Below are 20635 nucleotides of genomic sequence, written 5' to 3'. Positions count from 1 at the left end.
TGTGAACTGACCTTTTAAATTGCATTATTGAACAGTGCCTTTAGATTTGGTGTGTTTTACTGTAATAAGGGAGTGATTACAAAGAAAATGGGTACATTATGCATTACATTAGTGGATTACATTCACTAACGTCCTGTGGAAACAGACTGCAGGGACTTCTAGAGTAAAACAGTATAAGCAATAAAAATCCTAAAAGTTAAACTAAATTCCCGTAGTCGGTCATGGATCAGCTTTAGTGTTCCACTGCGAACATGGTTTAATTAAATGTACTGTAGAGCTGGTTAAATCTGGCATTATTTTAGAACTCTGTCTATACTATCTGATCTGAGTTAATCTACCTTAAAAGCATGTTCTAGAGAAGTTTATAGGAGCAGCTTTAGTCTTCATCCCTGCCTGTGAAAGTACTTAGCATTTAAATTGATGAATTGTAAACATCTTCGGAAATATTCACCTCTTTTTTCTCTCTTCTTTCAAACAGACCTCCCTTTCACCCCCCCTCCCCCCTCCCCCCCAACACCCCCAACTAACCTCTGTGCTCTCATTTTTTTTTAACTTTCTAATCTTTCGCATATTGTCTCCAGCCTCTCCACCCAGAGCGTTTCACGGCTTCAACAGTCCACTAAAGAAACTCCATATTAGGCCGACTGTTCATCAGTCATCTCATGTGCCGTCGCTCTCTCTGGCTCATTTAGGAGTCTCGGTCTGTAACATTAGCGCTGTGTCATGTTTTACGTGTGTGGGCCGAGCGAGGTTTTGATTTGTGTTTGAACAAACTCCACCCTCAGTCAATACTCGCCAGAAATAACTCCTGTGATGTTTCTCTAAGAATGTTATCAATCTAAATAAGACCAGGAGATTTGTTTTCTTCTTCTCTCTCCTGCCACTTAGGAGAAGCATTTCTAGAGGGATTTATTCTGCTTTTACGTTGGCCAATGCATTATTTTGTTGGCAGTTAAAGACAGTAGGAATGAAAAGTTTAATGCGCTGGAAAGCATGGCACATAGCTTGTCTCCAGCCATAACTTGTCTGTTTTTATATCCTAGGATGAGAGGCCGTTTCACTGACAAACACTTTTTTTCCCTCCACCCCTCCACCCCCCCTAGCTTTTCTTCCTAAAGCAGCCCTGCAGTTCATCTCATGGTCATATCCTCCAGCTAATTCTTCTCTTTGTACCTGGTAGTTGACTCATGATAACCTTTCTCTCCCTCTTGCACTCTTTTTTTGCTTTCTTTTCCAATGCCTGAAATAGAAGTGGAGCAAAAAGGTAAATGAGTGGTCTGGTCCCCCCCCTCCCCTCTGGCTCCTTGTTCTGTGGTGTTGAGTACAGCTCCCCTCACGTCTCCTCCCCCTCCTGATTGCCTCTCCTGTCAAATGCTAAACCCCAATAGGAGGATTGTTTGCACCCATGGAGTCCAAATGAATTCCAAAACAGAAATTAAAATGACATCAACGGTCATCAAATGTAGTTTTTTTTTTTTTTTTTGCAATGTGAAAGAAAATACCAACTGTTGGGTGTCGATTTGTTCCAGGGATTCTTGCCTAGCACTGTGTTAACCCTCTAAGAATGAGTAGTTGTGTGTTTATAGTCCGATTTGGCATAGTCTTAGTTTGCTTGGCCCAACTTCTGCTGCACCCATAGCACGTGATGTGAAATAGCAGTGATGGCTGAGCGAGATCGGCACGGACAAAAGGAAAAAAAAAAGGGGAAAAAAAGTTTGAAAGGAAACAAGAATTCACTGTGTCCCTTTTTATCCAGAACCAATTAATTAAACCTTGCCGTGGCCTCCCTCACCCATCAGTGGTTACTCTTGTCTCCTGCCACAGAAGTAGTGAAAATCCTTTACCACTGTTGTTCGATCTATTCCTCAACCTCCACTTTCATTTGACCTCTGCTTTGCTGCCGCCACCACCACCATTGACAACCTGTTGTTCACTCTTATCACAAGATGTGAAGTCTGTTCCCTTTTCATTTTGTTTTTTTATGACCTCAGTCATGTCAGTATGCATGTGCAGTGTGTCCATATACCCAGCTGTTCATGTGGCATTTGACGTCAGAGACAGGCTGGTATTTAAAAAGAAAGTGTGAACTCTACTCCTCTGATTTCCCATGTCTTTCATTTGCAGGATTTTTTTTTTTTTTTTACCCTTTATGATTTATTTTTGTTTTGTCCCCGTTAGGATGTAGCGGCAGACCCTTGAGATGCAAGTTCACGTTGACATCACACTTGTCATTCTGAACAATCACTATGACGCATTCATTTATTTTCTTTCTCCCCCCCTCCTCATTAGCGGTAGTACAAAAGCATTAGTTAAAAACATTCCTCAACATTCACAACCCCTGATCTTTTTTATCCTGCACTTGAGTTGTACAGCAGCAAGAATTATGCCTGTCAAATGTGTTGTGTTTTGAAATATTTGCGCCTTACTGTGTTTTTGTTTCATTCTCTTCTCTTTCGATAGTTTTCATTTGTCCCGGGACTCTGAAGGGTGTCGGAGACGCCACCTTCCTGTTTGAGGCCGAGCAGCAGGCGGGGTCGTGGTGCAAAGACCCGCTGCAGGCCGGCGACAAGGTCTTCTTCATGCCCTGGACGCCGTATCGCACCGACACCCTCATCGAGTACGCCTCTCTGGAGGACTTCAAGAACGCTCGCCAGACGACCACGTACAAACTGCCGCACCGCGTGGACGGGACGGGCTTCGTGGCCTACGACGGCGCCATCTTCTTCAACAAGGAACGCACTCGCAACATCGTCAAGTTCGACCTGCGCACCCGCATCAAAAGCGGCGAGGCCATCGTCAACAACGCCAACTACCACGACACCTCGCCTTACCGCTGGGGGGGCAAGACGGACATTGACCTGGCGGTGGACGAGAGGGGCTTGTGGGTAATCTACGCCACAGAGCAGAACAATGGGCGCATTGTGGTGAGCCAACTCAACCCGTACACCCTCCGCTTCGAGGCCACGTGGGACACGGCGTACGACAAGCGCTCGGCCTCCAACGCCTTCATGGTGTGCGGCGTGCTCCACGTGGTGCGCTCCACCTACGAAGAGAACGAGAGCGAGGCCAGCAGGAGCCAAATTGATTACATCTACAACACCAAGCTGAGCCAGGGCGAGTACACCGACACCCTCTTCCCCAACCAGTACCAGTACATCACTGCTGTGGATTACAACCCCAGAGACAACCAGCTATACGTGTGGAATAACTTTTACATCCTGCGCTACGACCTGGACTTCGGGCCCCCAGACCCCGCTGAAGGTGAGAGCTTTTTTCTTTGTGCTTAATTCACTGTCCTATTTGCAAATGTATTATTGTTCGGTTGCAGCGCGGCATGTCACAGATGGCTGCCTTTTAATTTGGGATGCGATTCAGGTGTGATAAAGAAACCGGGGTTGTGTTAGTCTTGGGGAAAGGGCTCATTTGCAGACAGAAATTACAGATTCATCTCGGAATGAGGGATAGCCCCCGGTGGGATTGAGCCTCTTCAGAAACCCGTTTCTTTATTACCATGAGGCATGCTGAGGCACTCGCTCCAGCGGGAGCTTGGACCCTATCAAATTCTTTAATCTCCGTCCTTATTTGAAACCATTATGAACACAATACTCCTAAAATGTATTCCCAGCATTATATATATATATATATCTAATGCTGGGAATACATTTTAGGAGTATTGTGCACTGTATAACAGAGGTTATCCTCTTCCACTTACCTTGGGATTTCAAGTTGTGTTGCCATGGCTACCTTTTTTTTTTTTAATTTTCACAATAGATCTGGAGATAATAGCCATCCTATTGTAGCATGATATTCTCAAAAAGCAGCGGGCTGAAGTGTATGTGAGTTGTGTGCCACATGGTGAATCGGTGCATAAGAGTATCTGCAAAGAGATCAATTACAGCCAAGAATCCTGTCGGGCGGTTAGAGGGCTTCAATTAATCTGTGAAGTGCTGAGAGGTGACATACGTGTCGTCAGACAGGGACCTTACATTAAGATGATAATGGGCTTAATTATGTGACTGCGGCCACCTTATCCCATAGAGACGGGCTCAGTCCCCCCTGTGTGAAGTGGGGAGACAAGGATCTTGACCCGACTTGTACGTTAGAAGCTCAGGTTGCCCCCCCCCCCCCCCCCCCCCCCCCCCCGAGCACTGGTCTGGATTAAGTTATGATTTTTAACTTCTGGATATTCGGGAGGGGTAGCCAGGGGGAAATCTGATTCTTGACCTAAGCTGTTGAAGGGGGAGGGGGTTAGCGTTGATGTCTCAATGGCGGCTGTGTGCTCCTGAACTCTGGCCTCTTGTCAACAAGTCTGTTTGTTTTCCTGGAATCTCTCCAGCACGATAACTCGACACCCAAGGGGGGGGGGAGGAGGAGGGGTGTCGGTGTCGGAACCGCCGAACAACCAAGCCTCAATTAAGAGTATGTTAGAGGACATATGAAAAATACTCCAACTTGAATGATCTCTGCATGCATGCAAACGGCCTGCTCAACTGTCCCCGTCCTGATGTATGTAAATGTAATTAACAACTGAATTATCATAATTACCCTCCTTGTCTCAAAAGAGGCTCGGAGAGGAGGAAAGTGGCCATCACAGAGCATTTTCAATGAAGGGTTTAATGTGCTCTCTCAGCTACTGGAATGCCTCGGTAAACATAAATGCCACATAGGCTTAGTGTTTCCGCTTGCTCGGGGAACAGCGCGTTTAATCAAGGAACCCCAACAGAACACAGTTTGTTGATTTCACTCGTTATTCTAAATACCCGTTTTTTCTGTCCGCGGCTCCGTTATTGGGATCCAATCAGAAATGCATCCTTGCAGCGGAACTTGTCACCGTGGATCATTAAGTGTGTTTTATGGGAACCTTTTGAAATGTAGCGAGCTCAAAAAGGAGAGAGGAGGCATCTCAAGATGCCACGGCCAGCAGCGGCGCACCCCGGCTCCGTGAATGGCACTTGAAAATAATTGGTTCTTGTTTATTAGGGTTTTCTCTTTTCTTTTTTTTTCCTTCTTCTTCAGATCTACACCTTTAACTTCTTTACTGTGAAGCTATTAGGATTTATTGCTGCCCGTGATATGGCGTTGAATTAAACAACCTATTCTGCAGGGTAATCTAATGGTGCTGAAATAATGTCTCTCTCTCTCGCTGAAACTGAGGGGCACTCGAGGCGTAAAGGAAATTAATTGTGCCCATTAAGATTCATCGACCACGGAGCAAAGTTACCTCCAACACCGAAACCCAGTGTATTTCCCTTCTTTGTAGAACTCGTGTAACACAATGAGCGTCCGTGTCCTTCCCTGTCAGAAGCATCAACCTTGACTGTAATGCTCATCCTGGAGCGCTGCAGGATGAGGGCTTTATATTCAGGGAGTTTTAGCAAAGTGATCAAGGCAGAAATAATTGACCCGAGCAACTTGTCTGCATTTTCCCTCACCTTGTTTAGATTGTTTGCAAAACTGCCGATTTGTTAATTCTGGCCCCGGTTGAAGTGATTAGCTAAGATCTATCCGCGTATTGATCTTTCCGCTTATTGTTCCAAACAATTCACACGCATTTAAAGAAAATGTCTACCCACCGCTAATGCATTGTGAACACAAACCAGCAATGATCGATACTTAGCGAGTCCTTCCCCCTCAGAGGACTCTCTAAAAGAGGTGCATGCCAATAAAAAGCACACCACAGCGCTCGCCGTTACAACATTTAGAGGGACACCGGTAGTGTGTTCGCTGTGATGTGCAAAGGCATTAACTGATTTCAGTCCAACAAAGAAGTAGAAGAAGAAGAAGAAGAAACAATCAGAGGAGCCAGCAATTGCAGCGAGCATTTCAAACTAACAAGGAGGGAAAGGAGAAAATGAATTTGGATTTGAGGTAGCATTGATCTGGGCCTTAAAGAGGAGACGAGAGGCACAAAATGAACGGCTTTGTCCAAAAGGCTCAGCCACTCGGCATTATCTGCTAGCGGTGAGCACAAGTGGCCTCGGCGCTGAATTGAAATGTCAAGCAAAGACCACTATTTCATATCCGGCGTGCCACATGATAGATATCCATCATCACAAAGCTGATGTTTTTCACTCAGCCATTTTGTGGCTAAACCCCAGCTGAGCACCTCGCTGCACTTTGGCATGCCTTTATATCCGCACTCGACGCCTCCAGGCGAGCCGTCGAGACGGAGGACATTTGGAGATGCACCGTGCACTAAGCTTGTGTCCCGCCCTCTGGAGCACGATGCTCGGCAACAGGAACAGAGGCTAAAGTAAAGGAGTCGGGAGATTTGCAGGAGCTCTAATTGTTCTGCCTCTCGACGGGCATGGATCAACGCCGTGGAGATTACGCTCTGAGTGGACATTTTAGGAGTCGGCGACACAGATTTTTGGAGTGTTTTTGCTCCAGAGTGTATTTCTGTCCGCGCATATATCTTCCTGTCCGCATGCATGTGTCTTTATTGTCAGCCCCCTTCCTGTGACTCAGACCGTGTAGTTGTGACTCTGCTATGTCTGCTGCTCCACTCCGCTTCAGGCCTCATAAATTACCCCGCACAGACACAGGATATGTCCTGCAGAGCTTTTTCTGTCCACGGCTCTGTAAAGGTCGACTCCATCCGTGTTCGGTTCCGGGTTTTTCAAACCGAAGCGCCCACTGAGCCGTAAGCAAAAAGCAGGGATGCAGGTTACCACAGTAGGATGATCAATACGATTATGTATAATGTGAATGCTAGATTTGGCCAAGGTTAGCGTTTATACGAAGCTCTCATAAAAGCCACCAGACTCTGTTGAAGCTATTTTTCCATGCAGATGAAGGGAGTTGCTGGTCTACTGCTGCATCAATCAGTAGATTCAGTAGAAACCTACATGTTGCCACATTAGATTGACAGTTTCCAGCCTGCTCACAACTTACAACCTGCCCAATTTAATAAAACCAGCCCAAATCTGTACATTACCTCTGTACCTTACCTGTGGAAAACTGTTAAACCTTTACATACAATAGAAGACACATCAGAACCAGACAAAGCTTTATACGCAACCAAAGATTACACGTTAGATAGACTGCAGTCAACCAAATACACAAAATCCCATGTGGATGAAAATGATGTTGAGGTAAGTATGTTCTCCGTGATCCCTAACCACACAACCAAACATACTCAATTTTGTGTCTATGTTTTTGTTTCTAAAATGACAGCTTGCTTCACAATATGTGTGTTTATTCACAGTATTCTTAAAAAAAATAAAAAACTCCCCAAATGTTGGCAAAAGCAGCTCAGAGGTCATTTCCAGCCGAATGCTATTTTTCCCTGTGCCAGACTGGGAAAACATTTTTAGAAGGGCTTTGGAAAATAGTATTTTGAATTTAAGACATATTTTACTGTTCAGTTATAAATACATAAGGATACACACACACACACACACACAAACACACACACACACACACTAATGGACCCGCCCTTTAAAGAGCCACAAGTGTCAATAAAACAGTGCGTCCCTTCCGTAATTTCTCGGTGGCTGGAGTTTTTGCAGAAATAGAAACAAGATAAAGACATATTTCCCAGCGGTGGATTAAAAAAAAAAAGTGCAGACGAATTGTCTTGTGGCCCTGTCCATGCCGAGCTGTGTGCTCCGTTCAACCAGGCTTGGATGAAGCAGAACTGCATGAGCGCATATAAACAGCCTAATGCAAAATTCATGTCTTCTGGGACTTGTTTCTCTGTCATTAATTACCAGCACTGGCTCTAGGTAAAGAGGCAAAAAGACTGTAGCTCTCACATAGCCCTGATCCTCTCACACAGTCTTGTTACTGAGTCTTAAATGCACGATGAATAAAGACGTATGAAGACCCACGCGGAGCGTGGTCAGCGTGGCAACATGCCCGTCGGTTTGGTTAAAGCAAAAGCTTTGGGCCTTTTGGAAAATACATGTATTCACTCTTAAAGTCAGATGAGAGGATCAATGCCACTCTCATGTCTGTCCAGTTAATGTGAAGCTATAACCAGCTTAGCACAAAGCTTGGGAATGGAGGGAATCAACTCGCCTGCGTCTGTCCAGAGGTAACAAAATCCACCAACCAGATCCTAAAACTCAATAATTAACGGTGTTGGCCAGTGTTGCATAATTTAGTAATATGATGCAGTGATGTGTGAGTACCTTTTCCAGTAACCTGCTTTTAATTTGACTATATGGGCTTGGCTTGTACGCTGTTTCCTGGAGGGATGGGGACTATATTATTAAAACATTCACACTCATTTTGGAGTTTTACACGTCACAAGTAACCGACTACTTTTGCTGTTATTAATATTTGATTTTCAATGAGTAGTAATTAATGGCTAATTAATAAATATTTTCAACTGTTAATTACACAATGTTTTTTAATCCTTTGACCATTTCCTGTTTTACTGGCGGTTCATGAACATAAATTTAACAATACATGTTCCGAAGGATTGTGGAGCGATATGTTAAAATACTTACAAATTTGACGAACAAAAGGCTTTCAAGACACTTTATATCTTGATGTTTAATAATATTTTTGTATACTTAATCTGTATTTTTTTTTTTTTTTATTCAGTAAAACAAAGAAGGTGGTTTTAAATAACATGACGCTGGGTTCGTTTTCCTTCTGTTCCTCCCATTTTAAAAATGTATTTCTGATATGGATCGACGCCAAAAAGTTTGCATGAGGTTTAGAAAAGTATGCAGTGAAAGCAGCTGCTTTTCAGCTCAGCTAACTTTGGCACACACTGGTTTCCAGCCTTTAATAGTGCCAACACAACCTGCTAAAGCAGAGATAATGTTTTTTAACTGAGCTCTGCCTATTCCACATTTCCTTTCAACTATACTTGTCTGTTTGCCGTTGTACTGGGGAGATTAGCCGTGTAAGTGATTCATCTTCAAAATTTAAACCAATTGAAAACAGCTTGATTTGGCTGCACGTTGTCGTCGCTCTTCCCTAATAGCAGGTATTAGGCGGCTTATGATCCATTTATCCTGACGTTCGTATGGACATTTTCACCGCTCTGTACGCGTGGAGATAAAAATGCTCTTTTAGTGCAGCGGTGCAAAGCTGCAAAGCCAAGGACAAACACAATATCACTGATCATCTGATTATGGTTTAATATTTTTTGTCATCTTCCCCACAGATACATAAATGACTCCGGGGGCCCATAAAGTGATAAAAACTAATTCCGCTTCATCTCAGATGTCTTGATTGATGATCTCGCATAATGGTTTTCCTTCCTTTTAGCTCTGTTTTAATTTACACACTTGGGTTTAAACTCCACTGACAGCCATTTGTCAAGTGTTCAATCTCAAACTCTTCCATTATTTACAAGAGGTATTATTCAGCATATGGCAGCAGTATGCCTTTGGTGTCAGATTGCCCATAAAGAGTGACTTCACTGCCTCTTGAGAGAAATGGCAGCTAATTGGTGCAGCCCTCCTTTGGTTGAGTGCTACCAGAGGACACAAGGCTCTTACTGGAGGGGACGCCGCTGCGCTCGCCGCTATCAAAAGAGAGCTGTAGCGCACATGGTGCAAAGACATCAAACACGAGCCCACAAACGCTTCAACGTCTCACGAGCATGTTACTTGGTGGAATAGATCATTAATGTGTTGTTTTTCTGACGTTCTCAGATGTCCTTCAAAAATCACCCTCTGATAACACCGAACATGCTGCCTGTAAATAGCCACAAAGATTGTGTCTTTGATTTAAATTAAAAAAACATCACTTAAAACTATATGGTTTCCTGATTTTGCCCAAAAGAGTGAACACGAGAGAAAACTGGAATGTAGTAATAGAATAAATCCTGTTGATTAGGTTTGATCTCCATTGGATTTTGTGGGTGATTAAGGGGATTAGGGCTGCAATTAACTATGGTTTTCATTTCAGTTTAATCTGCTAAATATTCTCTCCATCAGGAGATTAAAAAGTAGATCAGAAAATAGGGAAAATTCCCGTCACAATATCCTAAACCCAAGGTGATATCTTCAATTTGGGTGTTTTATGTGAATAACAGACTGAAAACCCAAAGATTAAATTTACGATGAAATGAACAGAAAAAGGGCAGTAAAACCTCACTCTGTCTAGCTGTTAAACTATTAATAAATAGTATGGTTAAAAACATGTTTTTACCTTTTTATTTGTACTTGTTAATAATCTGTTTTTCAGAAAGATACTTGAAGTTGGAAGGGGCTTGAAACTTTTTAAATAAAAAATCCCTGCCTCCAGCATCCAGTCTGGTTCCAAATGGGAACAATAACCGGTTTTCTTTGCCTTCAGTCATGGTAAATTGAATATTTATTATTGTTTTTGGATGGTTTGTTGAACAAAACATCAATTCAAACGTCATCTTGCACTCTAAGAAACTATGGTGGACATTTTACACAAACTTGTGACATGTTATAGACTAAATGAAATAATCATGAATCAATAATGAAAACAGTAATTAGTATCCTGTACATGTGCACAAATAAATACTGTTTTCTTTACCCTGCACTTAATATTCCCAGTTGTTTGCATCATCACTGGATTGATGAAAATATTTAAAGCATTTGCAGAGATAACAAAGAAACATTAAAAAACAAATGCCAAGGGCAAAGGAAATATTTCTCTGTACTGTATGATAATTTGTGATGAAGTGTGGGTGGTGAAGGGCTTTGGACTCATGACTCACAGCTATGTGGTCTCAGGAGCAGGTTAATCAGGTGATGCAAGCAAGCTGTTACAGGAAATGCATATTAGGGCTCCTATCAGCCCGTGGAACAGCAGACGTTTCCTCAGGTATGGAGAGGTTTAATATTTTCAAACCCAATTACACTTGCCCTTGTATTGCATTATATGCATATATTGAATCAACAGAGGCAGCCTATGAATCATCTCACTTTTTCCTGAGCACATACTGTATATTTGAATAGCTTCTCATTTCCAACCTTTTCTTCAACAAATTATTTGTTTGTTTAAGCAAAAATAAGTTATTTTTTGTTTTATCCAATTTACCTCAGTGTACTTTATATATCCCCCCAAAACAAAAGTGGAAGATCCTGTTTTCCACGTTTTTAATCATCTTAGGTTATTTTCCTACTCTCCCTGGTGTCTTTGGGGCTTTGAAGGTTAACACCTTCGTAGCTGCGGGTGCTAAAAGAGGACTTGATCGTGTGCGCGCGTTAACCGCACATGTCAGCTGTAACATTCGCGAATACGCCGGCACGGCCAACCTGGGAATGTGATGCTGACAGACACACAATGACTGGATGGGTATACAGTAATTAGCCAGGGCTCCTGCCAGGGGAAAAGGTCATTGAGTGAAATGTCAAACTCGGCCAACACTGTAGGGGGGAGGGAGGGTGTTATTTTCTTGTAGTAACCATCGTGAGAACGCTGTCCCCAAGCTGCCGTGGCCTCCCGAACCCAAAAGCAGATATCAGCTTTGTAATAAACTCATATTTCACTGGAATGAAAAAGTAAAGATTCCCGACTGGTTGATTAGTGTGAAACGTGAAATGTGGGCTTTGTCACGTCATTCTCTCGCAGGAAATGGAGATATGTGTCTGATGATGGAGTGTCGGATAGCATGATATTGCATTTTCCCAGAAGCGCCCGGGGAACGTGAAGACAATGCTATAGTGCCTTTTCGGCAGACCTCATTGTGGGAAGCTGCTTTTATCAGTAAATGTGATCCGGTGGTTGTGGGTAGAAAATGTATGATCATTCATACGGGTGGGTAGTACATCCATGTAGACACATACACGTACACACAAACCGTCACTGTGTCTTTTTTTTATACTGGCTATTCATACTGTATACAATTTATAGATTTCCTATTTCTGCTCTCGTTTCCTAGTTATCTCCAGGCTCTCTGCAGCGGCTATCCGTCTGTGCACACGCAGTGGTTTTCAAACAGTGACACACCTGAGCAAACGGGGCAAACACAAGCGCACGCTTGCACACGTGCACACACGTGCACATTCACACATAGATTCGCTGCGCAGAGGAGGCGTGGATTGAGTACAGTGGAATTGCATTATTGCTGATGTATGTTTTTGGCTCGGAGCGGTGCAGTTCTCCTTCCTTGAACCGGCTTTATCAAAGTGAGAAAGATGAACTAGGCAGAAAAAAAAGTGGAAATGCAGACAGGCTTTGTCTTCGGTGTTGACATTTAATCAGCCCAAGGTAGTGACTCAGTTGGGAGGAAATCACTGCTTCGTCAAAGGATGCCCCGCCACGGCTGCCTGTCTTATTTATGGGCATAAGTAAACTAAAAATAGCGAGTGATAGATGCGTCGCGTTGGCAGGTTTGCCTTGATTTTTGTTTGGTGAAGGAGCAGCAAAGAGGTGGAGTTACGAGTTAAAGCTGCATGAAGCTTTTTATTTCGAGGAATTATGGGCAGCAGTAACTCTGGCAATACCAACAAGCCACAGGACTCCAAACAGTCGCATTTCCCCCCACAGCTAGAAACGATGGGAGTTCAAGGTAAGGACATTTATGACTCTGGCTCTAACGGCTTCACTCTTCTTCCTCTCCAGTGCCAACCAGCGACGCTTTCTCCGCCTCGCCATCCATACCTAAGACCACGGTGGTCACCACCACGGCGGTGTCCACCATCAAGGGGCAGGGCGACACCACTGCAGCGGGGGCCGATCCCAGAGATGGCAGGGACCCGTTCGAGGACAACCGTGGCACGGGTACGGCAGAACCCACCGTCCCCGAGCTGCCACCAACACCCAGACGCTTCTGTGAAGAGACCAGGAGGAGGGCCATCGACTGGCCCCAGACCCACACCGGGAACAGTGTGGAGAGGCCCTGCCCCAAAGGGACTAGAGGTAGGACTACTAACCATCCATCCATCTATCCATCTATCCATCTATCCATCTATCCATCTATCCATCCATCCATCCATCCATCCAGATAAACAGGGATACACTATCTTTCTCAATTAGCAATCAAGCGTTTCAAAAAGAGCCACAGAATCACACTTTCAGAATACAAATGTTCAGGAACAAGGCATCAAGGATCTTGAGAAAATCTATTTAAATGGCCCTGTCACTTTATTTGTGCTTATTTAGTCCGTTTATGTGCTATTTTCCATCTTCACCTCCATCTACTGAGTGTGTGACATTTCAGCTCGAGGGCATGTCAAATTTAAAACCATAATATAGCATGATTAGAGTTGTTTACTTCCCCCCCGAAAATGGTAATATTGCTCCTGTTTGTATGTAATTTAAAAACCCATTTGGTTTTGCAATGACAGTGCATGGAGAAAGAGACAAAACATGCTGTTGCCCATTTATCCCCAAACAGAGAGAAAGTAATGAAGATGATGGACACAATTTGGAAAGTTATGAAATAGAAAGTCTGGTTATTTCCTTAATTACATTCAGGCTGCGTTTTAATAAGTTATTTATCCACAATCAAATGTTCTGGAAGTTTAGCGAGTCAGCAGCAAGGGGAACATCGTGCTCTTATACCAGATCTGTTGACAATGACACTCTCACAAGTTACCTTAACGCCTCATCACAGATACTGACAGAGCTGTCAGCATATAAAACACGGCTATTGGAGGATGAAAGCGAAAAAGAGACAATGTTTTGACTGTGGGGGTGAAAAGGGAGCGAGTCTTGGATTACTCCAGTATGTTGTTGCTGTTGTCAGTGAAGTGGCATTCATTAGTATTTCTTGTTTAGACGTCCATATCATAAACAATGTTTACAATTGTGAAATGTTTACAGGCGATAACAAACCCGTGTCCAATGTGTTTTTTTTTTTTTCTGTCAGTTTTGTCCAAGCCGTGTAACAACCTGATGTTTTAGTTTGCAGCTTGCAGCCTTTCAAATTGTGTGGAAGTATAGTTGTTCCTGCCGAACAGTTAGTTTCTTGCACCAGAGAGTCTGTGTGAAAGAGGGATCAGCGGGAGCAACTGTATCTGAGCAAGGCTTTGGCCTCTCTCCAACTGTTATGTTTATTCTGTGGTTCTGCAGGCATCGCCTCCTTCCTCTGCACCGTGGCAGGGACCTGGTGCTCCAAAGGGCCAGACCTCAGCAACTGCACCTCCCACTGGGTGACTCAAGTGGCACAAAAGGTAAAACGGGAATGTGTCAATTACAAAAATACAGGAGCACAAACAAAACATGTCACACGCCTAAAATCTAATTCTGGTGGACGTTTTCGATCCGTGCGCTCGCTTACTTTATTCTTCTTGCACAGGCAGAGAGAAGTCATGGGTAGATATCATGATAATGTGTTGACTTTTTTTCTTTATTTTTTCAAGTGTATCTAAAATATATTGTGGGAGCAGAAAGAAATGAGCTACCAGGAGTAAATGTCAAATTCTGCACTCAGTTTCTGAGAATCAAAGAGCCCGAGCTCCTTTTCTTCACTCACTCTCCTGCTTTGATGTTCAACAGTCACGCAGAAATCTAATGGAGACGCGCAGATAACCATTCCAGTTGCCTGAAAGGGGCCGTAATGCAACGCAAACACACAACAGATTGCATTATAAGGAAGAGATCTTGCACATGCAGCAAATTAAAAACATTCAAATACATTGTGGATGGTGAAGATACGTCTTCAGAATGATCTTAAAGAAGGAAAATCTTAGATAATAGATTTATGCTGCATCCATGGCAAAATATCCAACATTTTTTGTGATTTTTTTATTCTAATTAATTCAAATTTAAAAATGCTTGATTTGGATTCCAAGATGATGACACCATCACTAATGCAAGCTCGATATTTTTATTTATTTTTTAAATTTTTATACAACATGTGTATACTTGGCTGAGTTGATTGCATTAGCATTAATATTAATTTTATTTTTTGTTAGATGTAAATGCCAACGCTGGTTTCGTAGCCACTGTGCCAACTGTTGACACTTCTGTAGTTCCTTTTGCCAAGTGGGAGATATCCCAGCTGTCAGACATGTCTGATATATCTGATCGTGAATTACACCTTGGAATCTGAATGGTACGCATGTTGTTACCAGTCAGTCATTTGTAATTATTATTGCTCGTCTGATATGACATCAACGCTGCATTCGCTTTCTGTTTGTGGAATTAATTGGCAGTACAGTTCCAAGGTCTTAGTGGAAAGTGGAAAAGTGAATTGATTTTGCGTATACCAACAGCAAAAGCATCGCACCATGAGAATATATATATTTAGTATGTACTGTGTAAGATGAGTATGTACTATGAAACTGGTTTAAAGTGTGATGGGGGAGGATGGGTGTGCCTAAAAAAGACACTTTATCGCATAATAATCCAAATAACTGCTGGGACACACTGATCACAGATCAGACTGCAAACACTGACAGCGTCTCACTGTGCTGGTGTGTTTTTATTTTCCTCAGCTTGTTACAGTTATGCTATTATACTCCTGCAATCCTTTTTTATTCATTCTGCACGCAATTACTTCCTTTCTTTCTGAACAAACAACGTCGCGAGGGATGATAACTCGGAGGTGTACGTGGGATACATTATTTCAGCTTCACTGGCAATCCCCGTTTTCCTCATTGTTTGTTGTTGGGTTTTTTTTTAGATTCGAAGTGGTGAAAATGCTGCTAATTTAGCCAATGAGCTGGCACGCCACACACAGGGCCCAGTGTTCGCCGGAGACGTCAGCTCTTCGGTGCGCCTGATGGAGCAGCTTGTGGATATCCTGGATGCTCAGCTGCAGGAGCTCCGCCCCAGCGAGAAGGACTCAGCTGGACGCAGCTTCAACAAGGTAGTGTGAAATTCCTGTAAACCGTGTCCTCCCCTTTTTTTGCCCCCGACTCTGTGTCAGCAAGACTCAGGACATTCATTAGCAAGGCACGCGCCAATTCAAGACGAACGCGAAACCCGCGAGTGCACTCACACGCGTTAATGGTCCCGCACGATGTCAGGTGAGGGGGGTATTAGGGAGGCAGGTCGGACCCTGAGGGGGAGCTCATTCCTCCACAGCCCCCTGTAATTACCGGCTTTGGATACACAGGCTCACCTGGCAGCTCTTAAAGGAGCTAATGGCCACGAGCCCCCCTACCAACACAAAGAAAAACTCTTCATTGCTGACAAATGTGAAACTGCTTCTGCAGGCGCTCGTCAAGAAGAGAGTAGGCCCAAGAGACGTGCCCACATCTCCCAGCTGCAGGCAGTCCCATGCAGAGATGAGTGACAGTTGGGGAAAAAAAATGACATTGTTATTCAGACTTATTAGACAGCCGTTGCTACGTGAACAAATGTAAAAGGTTACGACGCCTGTTGTTTGTGCCTTTATGTTCAAGACAACAACATTGCTATTACACAATTGAAAAGAAGAACGCGCAGGTTTCTCACCGAGTTGCACATCACAGCCACGACGACGACGTGTGATTGGCGTGTGAAGAGCAACAATGACGGGAGCTAAAGGACCAAGCTGGTGGTTTTGCGAGCTGTATTGTCTTTAATGAAAAGCCCACACAAATGACTGGTATCCGGGCAGCTAAAACACCGCTATGGTCATTTTGAAGTTCTCCTACTGTGTCCATGGCAGCAACCTTGACTCGTTCGAAGCAACACTCCCCTGTGTGTTTCTGCAGCTTTGTGATGCAATCTGGATACAAAGAACATTTTATCTCTTTGTTTTCCGATCCCGTGTGAAAGCCGCAGTCGGACTCAATTAGGTAGGTAGGAAGACGCCGACTTATTTAATGCCAAGACATCAACAAAGGGTTGGAGGGAAAAAAAAGTTCTATATTTTTCTCCATGCTATGAAATACAAATGACCTCATCCCACATTGTTTATCTCCTCGGTTTATTGTAAAGCATCACTAATGGGCAGCGTCAGAACCCAGTCTCAGCATTTTTCGCCTCAACACCACAGTACATTTTTCATCTCTTCCCCTCACTATTACCTGGTCCATGTTCGTATTTAGAATCCCCCCCATCCCCCAGATAGCATTTAGAGCTGTCGGATCATCTCAAGGTTGCAGTTTATATACCTGTGCCTTTTCTTCTTTTCCTTAATTATGTGATTTATGGCAAAACAGGCATGGTTTAATGCTTCCTGTGTTCTTACCACCTCTTTCTACTATCTGTTTTTTTGTGTTTGATCCTCTTGTTGTTTGGGAAAAAGCTTCAAAAAAGAGAGAAGACATGCAGGGCGTACATGAAGGTATAACTACTACTGCAGGCTTTCTGTGTTGCTTTCGTATCCCGTTCCCTGACACCTGAACAGCAGCATGCAGCACCGTGTGTCTCCACGTCCTTGATTGTCTTGTTACAGTGTGTGCCTGATGACCTGCTGCTCGTACAAGATGTGGCTGCTCCCTCGTCTGACTCAGCTGTCTGTCCTCCCGTCATTCTGTCCGTCCAAGGATGCCACCGTCAATATCACTCTTTGTCCCGCTTTCCCTGCCTCTGTGTGTGCTATCGCTTCTACATCTTTCTTTCATTCCTCTCCCTCTCCTCCTTTTCCTTCCTCCCCCCACTCTTTCTCTCCCTCCGTCTCTCTTGTCGGCTCTTCATACATTGTGTGAATAATTGCCTTCCCACGGTTGTAATTGCACCTCCCTGTCAGCCAGAAGTGTGATCAAAGTGCCAGTGTGCTCAATTTTCACTTGCTTACATTGTACAATTCCTAGTCTCCCTTGTCCCCTTAGCAAAAAAAAAAAACAGAAAGAAAGTTTCTTCTCCCGTCGCAGTCTTGTTTTATCTGTGAGATTAATTTCTGAGCCCATTAATATGTTTGTGTTCCATTCTGATTTGTCGGTGTTCCCCCCAGACGTTTTTTGCTTTTCCTCTGCCGTCTTGAGTGTATTTCCTCGGGTAGGTTCTGCTGAAAGACAAGGGCATGGTGTAAACACTGGGGAGGAGATGCCTTTGCCTGGCATAATACAAATGAACAGATTTTGTATTTTTCAGCGACTCATGGGGGCTCCCTGTAAATTTGAGTTGTTCTTACTTGAGGTCTTGTTTTACTGTGAGAGAAAAGTGGGGGTTCGTTTCTCTCAGCTAATTTAGAAGTGCCTGTGGCTCTATGGATGGGTCTTAACACCCAGGTCCATCTTGGAAATGTGTGTTGCATTACTCTTTCATGCACTAACCTCGGGGTTGACTAAAACATCCAAGGATGTTTGTGAGTCTGTTGTTTGTTAAACCCCAAATAAAAATCAATCAGCGCTCATATCGGCTAATGCTATCAGTATAATACTTTGGTCCAGGCTCGATTATCTCAACAACTGTTGGATGGATTGTCATGAAATCTTGAACAGACATGTATCATGGCCGGAGGGTGAATTTTAATGACTTTGGCGATCCCCTGACTTTTCCTGTAGCGCCACCACGAGGTTGACATTTGTGCTTTTAAAGATGGAGGAGTTTTAAAGAGAGGAGTTCTCCATTGATTTTGCATCGCAATCTGGACTTTGCAAATGGATAGCTGGATGGATGGATATGCAAAAACGCTATTGTAGTTGTGAGCATGGTAGCGTGCAGATGTTAGCATTTAGCTGAAAGCACTGCTGTGCACACAGTGAGTGCAGCCTCAGCAGTCAGGGAGGTGTTAGTAAGACTGCTGGCTTGTTGTTGCGTCTTCGATGCTGTTGGCTCGCCTGGTTGCCGTGCTCGTTTCATTTCCCCAGCCAGAGTGAGCTATAGAGTGGTGCAGGAGTGAGACCTGAATCCAGAAATGCCTAAAATAAGTGGCTAAATGAGACGACAACACTGCATATCATGAAGACTCGGCCCACCTCTACAGTCCCTTTGTGTATCTTTACAGCTTACGTTAGCTTTTTATTTCTGGCGATTGCCTTCACGCTTCATAATTCATAAAATTGCTGTTTGTTTGTTCAGACTATCTTGCTGAACAAAGCATATACATATATATATATCAGAAACTGGTGTTTGCCACAGTGCTTATTATCTGTAATAGTCCCAGATCTAGTGGAGAAATCCCATTCACTCTTTGTGGAGGGAACCACTGCGATGATAACATCCGCGATCGGCTTCCAAAATCACGTCATCCCCGCACCGCTCTACGGGACTTCTCTGCTAGTACCCTTGTGATTTGTAAATTGACCGCCAACCAGGCGAGAATTAAGCAGAATTCAGTCCGAACATGGATTCTTTTTTCTTTTCTTTTTTTGCTACACAAATTAGAGACAGGCGACTTTTTATTCTCCATTTTGGATTTCATGAGTCCTTTGAGGATGGCTCACCAGGGGGGGGTGGAGACCATTTAGTGTCTGTCTGGTTGTAATGGCTGCGACCCTGTAATGGCCACTGCTCTCTCTCTCCTGCACACACACACACACACACACACACATAGAGGGACTTAACTCCCATCATAGTCACAGCTCACGAGCTTCCAGTTGCCTGCAAGGTCAGGGCCACAGAGATTGATTTCTGTGCTCAGGCTGAGATATAAAGACACGCTGAGAGCCCTGTGTCTGGATACAGTCATCATCGCTGTGGTTAATATGAGCTCAGTGGTTAAATGTTGCGGTTAATCATATATTGGTGCAGACTTCGGTTGATCCCCTCTCTTGTTATTCCAGGCGAACGGATAATCCTGTCCGTGGTCAATTAGTGTTTTGGATAATCACAGCTGTGACTAATTGGTACAGTGAGCAGGGGCTTGTTGTTAATTACCGTTCTGGTGGTGGGCCTTGCTGTGGTTAATGGCACCTATGGTTAAATTGTCACTCTGATTTATCACACAGAGGCTTGAGCTCGATTCTGAATCCCTTTGTACAACTGTCAACATTGTGGTTGGTTGTGTGAGACAGGAGTCGTGAACTCTCCCAAGGTCAAAGGAAACTCTTGTTTTATCAACATATGATACTTGTGTGAGTTTGGTGGAATGTTTTGCTTACTTACTGCTTATCAGAAAGCAGGAAATGAAAGGATTGCCATTGAAAACAATCAGAAATGTTATCCCGTCTTGGCTCAAACTGCCACTCTGCACATGGATTTCAGAGATAATGCCCACTTTCTTCCAGGAGAATGGTGTTCGGGGCCAATATGGGCAGAGCCAGTTAGTGGAATAGGACTATTCTTCATGGTGGTAATTGTTCTTCTTGAAAAATACTTGCTTGAACCCAGAAATTGAGAAAGAACTATTGTTTACAGCTTCATCCAGTGAACACAAAAAACATTTGGTTTGTATTTCCTCTTCCCCCTAAAGCAGTTTTGCATTATTCAAAAAAGAAATTGCTCCAAAAGAAGCTTCCTTTAATTTAACAGAATTTTAAATAAAGCAAACTGGATTTTATTTATGATCATTATTATGTTAGATAGCCTTGACTTCCATAAACCCTTTAGTCAGACTGATTTTGATATTTCAGTGTCAGTTGTTGGTGCTGCTGTCACTGTTGGCCATGCATGCCCTTTTTATCATTTGCTGCCCAGTCCCCCCTCTTTGTTATTAAACTAAAGTTATAATGGGAGGAAACAGCAAGCTGACATTTCACTTGTCTCCATGGATACAGGCAATTGTGGACACTGTTGACAACCTCCTCAGGCCGGAAGCTCTGAAATCTTGGAAAGACATGAATTCTACGGAGCAGACGCACGCCGCCACAATGCTACTCGACACCCTGGAGGAAGGGGCGTTTGTACTTGCAGAAAACCTGATTGAACCGGCGATTGTAAAAGTGCCTGCAGAGAATATCAGTAAGTTCCTCTCCGATATCAATAAAAC

At 43.6% G+C, this 20635-nt stretch overlaps 1 protein-coding gene across 11 annotated transcripts in view; it reads left to right on the top strand.

The window, feature by feature from the left end:
• The window catches only part of adgrl2b.1 (adhesion G protein-coupled receptor L2b, tandem duplicate 1), a 100024-nt gene that overhangs the window by 57498 nt on the left and 21891 nt on the right, over window positions 1-20635 (top strand). For 8 of the 11 annotated variants that reach the window (XM_084008251.1, XM_084008246.1, XM_084008249.1 and 5 more), the window contains exons 5-10: window positions 2461-3261; window positions 12508-12804; window positions 13960-14060; window positions 15515-15700; window positions 17069-17107; window positions 20424-20607. In XM_084008251.1, coding sequence (XP_083864377.1) covers window positions 2461-3261; window positions 12508-12804; window positions 13960-14060; window positions 15515-15700; window positions 17069-17107; window positions 20424-20607 — 1608 coding nt within the window. Of the gene's footprint in view, window positions 1-888; window positions 1265-2460; window positions 3262-12507; window positions 12805-13959; window positions 14061-15514; window positions 15701-17068; window positions 17108-20423; window positions 20608-20635 lie in introns of those variants that run through there. The other 3 variants (XM_084008252.1, XM_084008250.1, XM_084008253.1) reach the window with 2 other exon arrangements.

The sequence above is a fragment of the Eutrigla gurnardus genome (assembly GCF_963514095.1).
Source record: "Eutrigla gurnardus genome assembly, chromosome: 4".
Lineage (NCBI taxonomy): Eukaryota > Metazoa > Chordata > Actinopteri > Perciformes > Triglidae > Eutrigla > Eutrigla gurnardus.
This window is presented reverse-complemented; position numbering and strand designations above follow the sequence as displayed.